We start from the raw sequence: 7,667 nt of genomic DNA on the forward strand, positions 1-7,667 counted from the left end.
CCCCCGACATATAGCCCCCACCCCCAACCCGAAAACAAACTGCCACACTCTAGGTGCAATGGCGGATAAAAAGTTAGCACAAATAATAGGCTACCAACAGATATCAAGATGCAGAACCGAGCTGGCAAGCTGATTCTACGAGCCCCGTATCTAACTTCATCAGCCGAAGTCCACTTACGTCTGGGTTGGATGGACGTAAAGTCACTCCACAAACATCACAAAGCCCTCCTACTACATAAGGCCCTGAACAACCAACTACCGCCGTACATGCGCCGGATGTTCACCTACTGTAGGGATAGAGCTACCAGAAGCACCAGACAAAGTGCGACCGATCTCTTTGTGGTACCGATGCCATTAAGAGAAATGTACCGGAGATCCCTAGCCTACTCTGGCTCCCTTGTATGGAACTCTCTTCCGCAGCATGTTAGAGCAGCACCTACTCTTAGAACCTTTAAAAGACTGCTAGCATTGTAACTGACTTTGACTGAACGACTTTGGACACAACGACTTATGAGTTATTCATTAGTTATTGTAATTTGTTTATTTATTTACTTTGTGTGAGTTACCTTGTGTACAACAATTATTACTTTGTGTTTTCATTTGTGAGCAAGTAGTATTTATGTTATGACCCCTTGACACTCCTCCACGCTCGACCTCTATGAAAATCGGCCGATTAGAGCATGTAACACAGTAACAGATCGAGTTGAAATAAAGGCTCAAACAAAACAAACAAACAAACAAGTTGAACATGGCAGAATGTCCCTACAAATCCTGGTTTGCAATCACATTCTGCGAAACGACGGTCGGCTGACGCCATGCACACTCCTCCATTTTCACAAGGGTTGGGGGAACACTGTGGGTAATAAACATGCAGTTCCTTAATAACTTATGATGGACAATGCATTATCTGATAAAGACTGACCCATTCACTATCATCGACATGCAGTCACAGATGAATGCATCCCTATTTTCAATATCATGATCAACCGTCTGAACCATTGAACATAATTTGTAATTATGAAGAAAGTTGATTGAGAATGTTGCATTAAACGATAAGTTCATTAACTTCACAGAATTTCTTAGAGTTAGAGAATTTTCTCTGATTAAGCAATTTATTACCATTGTGCCAAGCAACACTAAACGACCCATAGACCAAAAATTACGATGATCTGTCCACATTTCTTTTGAATATTTCAATATTCTTCTGATTCTTCTTAACTCCATTACACTGTACCATTATTTCAGACATAAGGACAGAAGAGTTATTTCTTCACCATTATCACAGGAACAGCGCCTGTGTTGCTACACCATAATTTCAGCACTAAGGACAAAATCATGATTCCTTCACCATTATTACAGGAATACCCGCTGTTTCTGCACCATTATTTCAGCAGTAAGGACAGCACCACGATTCCTGTGCCATTATTACGTAAACAGCCGCTGTGTTACTGTACCCTTATTTCAGCACTAAGGACAGACCCATGATTCCTGTACCATTATTACGTAAACAGCCGCTGTGTTACTGTACCCTTATTTCAGCACTAAGGACAGACCCATGATTCCTGTGCCATTATTACGTAAACATGATTCAACAGCAAGCATCTCAGCTGTATGCAGGTGAGTTTGTGTCTTTAAAGTTAATCCTGAATTTCTTTTGTCATTTAGAAATTGTGATATCGTCCTGGCATAGTTATAATGTTTTATTTATCATGTGATGTTTTCTACAGGATCCTCTCCGTATTCAGCTGTATGTCGCCATGAAGGAAGTCATCCTAAATGGTGTCAAGCTGAACCGGTACCGGTGCAGACGAGGGAGCAATTCCCTGGAGGGATTACACTCCCACATGTACAACGCTGTCCCTTCCAAACGCTGCGGCATAATGCCATTCCAAGTAAGTAATTAAAAGCACTGCAACCCACTCAGAAATCCATCATACTGCTAAGCTTTATTTTGTCATCTCTGCTGATCACGTACAATAACATGTCAAATATGTTCATGTGTTTCAGGTGTATCTGATTGCCTTCGCCGTCCAATGGAACGCCCAGATGGAATCCCTCCGCGTGGCTGGTGGTCAGGGTCGGCGGACGTCGTGTGTGGATGCACGGCAGATCCAGCGCATGAACCAGCAGGCCGAGGTGGGTGATACTGTAACAGCAGATAGACAGAGTGGAAAGAAGTATGACTTTCATCAGCAACAACAAATCTCTGTTTGCCTTCAATGTCCTCCTCTCTAAACTCTTCTCCCCTTCTTTCTACAGATGCTCTTTGGCAAAGAGCATCTATTAGAGCCCAACTTTGCAGCTCCTATGCCCTACCCGGAGGAATACAAGGACCCGGAGGAGGAGGAGCTCCTTGGTGTCGAATATGCGCTTTGCCAATCAACCAGCTTCACTTCTGCAGGCTACTATGCAGAGAAAGGTAGGTCATCACACAGTTACACAACAGAAAAAACATATGAAGTAAGCATTATCAATGTTAGTAGAAGAAGTTATTGTCAGTGTCTTTTGAAGCAACAAAAAGCACAGATGGTTTTGTAAATGCCATGACACGTGTAAAATACATGCATTTGTATTTCCAGTTGAGGAAGAGCAGTCCCGTGAGGAAGGTGAAGGTGAAGGTGGGGACGGTGAAGAGGAGATGACTGAGGAAAGTGAAGAGGAGAAGCATGCAGCTGATGAGGGTGTCGACATGTCTGCCGATCCTATCGACGACATTAGCACAACTGTCACCCTGACACATGTAGAGCGGGTGGAGGAGGAGGAGAGCCCTGCTCTGCAGGATGTTATGATGAAGTACAGCCATCTGCATCTCCCCGGCATAGAGCAAGTGGAAGCGCTGGCCCTGCTCCTGCTAGAACTGGCAGACGACACTGACCACCACCTCGTGCCTGCTGTCCTCAGGAAGAAGATTGTCACCGCTGCCAATTCTCTTCAGGACCACGACAAGTCTGCTGTCAACTTTGTGAGGAAGTACGAATCCAGGTGGAGTTACACATTGTTCGGCAGGTGTCTTGGTCCTGACACACCGGAGACAAGAGGAGCCCAGAAGACAAAGTTTGGCTGGATGAGGTACCCCCAAGCTGCTCGGGTAACTGAGGATAGCCGACTGTTATACCTCGTCATCAAAATGCTCAAGAATAGGCCTGCAAGTCACCTCTCTTCACCCACAAAAGTCGCTAATGTCATCAAGTCCCAGTACAAAAGAATCACAGACAGAGTGAGAGATGACCCAGAACTCGGCCAACTCTCCATCCCTCTGCCAAACATCAATGCAAAGTCCATTACAAGCTTTATGCAGAGGGAGGAGAAGAAGGCCAACTACACAGCGACTCGCGTTCCCAATGTGAAGACGAAGGAGAGGGTGTTGGCAGATGCCCCGATGCCGGATGCGGCGACCCTCCCTACATCACTACCCACACCAAAAACGGGACAGGTGCAGTATGAGCAGCGCCACCATGAAACTGGGAGCAGACGGGCCGAGAAGAGGAGATTGGATACGAAGGAGACGGAGAGGGTCAACTGCCCCATCCAGCCTAAACCTGCTGTGACAACCTTCCTACCACCAAGAGTGTCAGCCGCACCTGTACTACTTGTCCTGCCAGCACAGCCACAGGCCCCAACCATGGTGCTTCAAGGGGCTTCCTGTGTACCCCAAGCACCACCTCCTCCACTGCAAGCAAAACCTGTGAAACCTCACAAGTCCTTCAAGCCCTGTGCAGCATGCAACTTGCCACGATGTGGTGGGCAGAGGAAGCGGTACACTCCGTCAAAAAACAAAACAGCTGGAAGCAGTCAGAAGATGTTCACATACTGTCCAGTAACTAGAAAATCAGTTACCGCTGGGTTCGAGGGTGTGGTCTACACAGATTATGAACACTTCAAAACTGTGGTAGACGGAGTGTTGGAAAAGAGGAGAGCCAGCAGTGAGCACGGCACTACACAGTGAAAGTTGTGTTCTTTTGCATTTCAGTGAAAGTTGTAACTAGCTAGATAGTAGTCAGTTATGTTGAGTTTGATAACTTCATCTTGAAAGGGAGGAAAGGACTTGAAAGGATCTTGAAAGGACTGAAAAACATTCCAATCAGTGTCACTGTGAACACATTTTGCCAGACATCCTCAGGGCAAAAGTACTATTTTATTTTTTGTATTGTTATGACTGTAGATTGTAGGATGAAATGTGAAGTTCATGATTATAACCTCAAACAGATATTAACATGTTACTTATCATTTGTTTCTAAATGTCTTAGGGCTCATGAAGAAGCTGTATTTTTATGAAGTAAAAAGGTCAGAATGTTTGCTTTGAAATGGACTATCAAGGACTCTTATGGAGTATTGAAAAATGGTTGATGACCTTTCAAGTAAAGGACTTTATTTTTTTTTCAAACCAAGACAACTATACAAGAGGAGTCTTTTTGTACACGGCAGTGAAACAGATTACATATCTTGTGTATTTTCATATCTATTTTTATAGTACTTCATGAACTTTTGAAATTGTGTTGAAGAGTACTTTGAAGAGTACATGACAGTTCTTTGTATTTTTGTATTACAAACTGAACTCATCTTTTTTTCAAATGTATTTTAAGGTTTGTATTTGAGAAAAAAGTTTGTATGTGACTTAGTTTTAAACATACACAAGACAATGTGTAACTTGCTGTCAGAAATAAATAGACTTGAGTTTTCGGTATCAAAGTGTATGAACGTTTATTATGGTCTCTCTTCCTTTAATTAAGTTAAAACATAGCCATGGCAGTATTATTCTCTTCGGCCCAATACTTAAGTTATTGAGGGAGAAATTATCTTGCATTTGCTCACTAATGCTGCCATTCTCAGACTTTACGTTTGAAATTTATAAAGAAATGCAAATTTAGGGCATATTCTCATCATTTTGGTAAATTTTCCTCTTCAATTTCAGTCCCCAGAGCCTATTTTCGAAAATCCAAGCAGAGGTAAGGTTCGATCCTTTTTCCCGGGATTTGCTGATCCCGGGCCTCAAGAATAGGTACTTAGGGGGCGCATTCGCCGTTCCCAGGCGAGCTCACAGACAAGTACCTATTTTAGCCAATGGTTGAGCGACGTTGAGCAAGTTCAGCGCTCAACAGACCAATCATTGAGCAGCGTTGAGCAGCTCTACCTGCTCAACGGGCCAATCAGGTTGCGCGACCCCTCTATGTCAGAGTTCACGCTGGGGTCACCAGCAAAAATGGCGGCCGTCTTGAATCGGCGATCGAAGCGAGGCACATTTTCTGCCATCCTGTCTCTCAGGTAAGGTCAATCTTCTTGGTTTTGGTGTCATTTTGTAGGGAATTTGGTGAAGCTCATAGCCACCTAGTTTTGGTTTTTGCCGCGTCTCTAGATTTTGTGAAAATTGACAACTTCTCTTCGTCGAAACTCCCATTGTTTATAAATGGGGATTTGGCCGTGTTACTCTGCAATTTTAGCAAAAGTCATCACGCTGTAATTTTGCTCAGGTAAGTCCAATCTTCTCCATTCTTGGCTCTTTTTAAATGTCATTCGGTTGTGCACGAAGATGTCTAGGTGTGGATGTTTCACTGGCGACTGGTTTTCTGACAAACGCCAACGTCTATCGTCCAAAATGCCATAGTTAAGAGATGCTGATTGGGGTGGTACTACTAGTATGTATTTGAACAGAACTGCCAATAATATGAGGCAAGTTTCACTTAGATTGTTAATCAATGACATGCCGTAGCTTTGTGGAAATATAGAAAAATCCTCTGTGTAAATGATGTACGTGTTTGACTTGTTCCTACTGCAATTTGAAACGGATTCGTAGGGTGTATTTCCTTATGTATATGTACAAGCATTATATTCATGATTTTAGTTTATTCATCATATAAACGAGGGGGTCGTCCCGTCAGTCAATTAGACTGATTTCCATGGGAGCCCATGCTGATATTGTATATAAGCAAAGAGGTTCAAACGTTACATGTCTATTGACAGCCTTTTAGTAGTTTGACAACTGATAGAGTTTAGACCTATATACAAACTGAACTACACCATGTAGCCATTGTAACATTAGGTACATGTAATAACTATCTGTTTCTGTTTTCCTTTTACAGTGGAGTTAAACCTGACCCTGCACACGAAGCTTCACGCCCCAAACCCAAAGGAGTATACGTGTGATGTGTGAGGACACATGGACAGCCACCACAAGCTGCACCAGTATACAAGAAATGGACAGCTACCGTAATGGCCACCATATCCTGCAACAGTATACAACACATGGACAGCCACCATAACCCGCAACAGTACTTATACAACACATGGACAGCGACCGTAACAGCCACCATAACCTACAACAGCATACAATACATAGAAAGCCACTGTTACAGCCATCGTAACCTGCAACAGAACTTATACAGCACATGGACAGCCACCGTAACAGCCATCATAACCTGAAACAGTATACAACACATGGATAGTCACCGTAACAGCCACCCTGACCTGCAACAGAACTTATACAGCACATGGACAATCACTGTAACAGCCACCTTATCTGCAACAGCATACAGCGCATAGAAAGCCACTGTAACAGCCACCGTAACCTGCAACAGAACTTATACAGCACATGGACAGCCACCGTAACCTGAACAAGGAAAGAAGGGTTCTAAGTTCTGACCAAGGGGGGCTGCCTAAGGGTAGCTGGCATCTCCAAGTGCCGCAGAACCAGAATTCTCTTCATCCTGTTCAGGTTCTCGTTATTAGATAGATTCTAATAGAACTTTCGAGGACATGATTATGACAGGCACAGGACAGAAGAGAGTGGAAAGCAGTGGTGGTCCGCAATGTCGACAGGCGTTAGCGGCGATGACGACAATGATGATTATTACCTTGAACAAATGTGAGAACGTTAATTATCACTTTTTTGCAAACTTTTCAGGTTTCATGAAGAAGCTGTAATTTATCGTAAGAATGTTTGTTATAACAAAGTCTTGAAATGTCAACAGCACTATCTAGGACTTGTATGCAGTATTGAAAAAAGGTTGCCGACACTTCAAGTAAAACACTGCACTCAATTTCAAAGTATACCTCTCTCCTTCTGGTCCAATACTTAAGTTAGAGTTAAGAGAGAAACCACCTTGCATTTGCTCACAAATACTGTCATTTTGAGACTTTTTCTTTCAAATTCATGAAGAAGGGCAGAGTCATGTCATTTTCTCATCATTTTGGTCAATTTTCCTCTTCGATTTCAGTCCCCAGAGCCTATTTTAGAAAAATCCAAGCAGAGGTAAGGTTCGATCCTTTTTCCCGGGATTTGCTGATCCCCGGCCTCAAGAATAAGTACTTAGGGGGGTGCCTACAGCATCCGGTGTTCCCAGGCGGTCTCCCATCCAAGTACTGACCGGACTCTACGTTGCTTAACTTCCGAGATCGAACGAGATCGGGTGTACTCAACGTGATATGGCCGTAGGCGTTAGAGGGTCTTTTCGTGGCCCACTTGTAGTGAGCGTCTTGAAAGGAAAAAGTGTCAAGAAAGGCTTTTTTTCAATGAAAAGGGTAAGGGAAAAGTTCGTCTTTTCGGTCAGTAAAGATGACTAGCCGGCAAAATAATAGCTTGTCGGTCGACGGAAAAGGGATGCCCAATTGGAGAATGGAAAAAAAGAACAATGCCTACAGCATCCGGTGTTCCCAGGCGGTCTCCCATCCAA

The 7,667-nt window shown here is 43.6% G+C and overlaps 1 protein-coding gene across 1 annotated transcript; it reads left to right on the forward strand.

The window, feature by feature from the left end:
• Window positions 1-1,544: 1,544 nt before the first annotated feature.
• Window positions 1,545-4,521, forward strand: LOC109466360. The gene is made up of 5 exons (XM_019764072.1): window positions 1,545-1,617; window positions 1,728-1,892; window positions 2,008-2,136; window positions 2,260-2,419; window positions 2,580-4,521. The coding sequence occupies exons 1-5, from the start codon at window positions 1,612-1,614 to the stop codon at window positions 3,944-3,946; spliced, it is 1,827 nt and encodes a 608-aa protein (XP_019619631.1). The 5' UTR covers window positions 1,545-1,611; the 3' UTR covers window positions 3,947-4,521.
• The last annotated feature ends 3,146 nt before the right edge of the window (window positions 4,522-7,667 follow it).

Source organism: Branchiostoma belcheri, unplaced genomic scaffold (assembly GCF_001625305.1).
Source record: "Branchiostoma belcheri isolate BF01 breed outbred unplaced genomic scaffold, Haploidv18h27 scaffold164, whole genome shotgun sequence".
Classification (NCBI taxonomy): Eukaryota; Metazoa; Chordata; class Leptocardii; order Amphioxiformes; family Branchiostomatidae; genus Branchiostoma; species Branchiostoma belcheri.

What these genes read in the sequence shown, in the direction of transcription:
- LOC109466360 (XM_019764072.1), top strand. An exon ending in GCGGCATAATGCCATTCCAA is followed by an intron (nt 1,893 to 2,007) that starts GTAAGTAATTAA and finishes CATGTGTTTCAG; the next exon opens with GTGTATCTGATTGCCTTCGC. An exon ending in AGGCTACTATGCAGAGAAAG is followed by an intron (nt 2,420 to 2,579) that starts GTAGGTCATCAC and finishes TTGTATTTCCAG; the next exon opens with TTGAGGAAGAGCAGTCCCGT.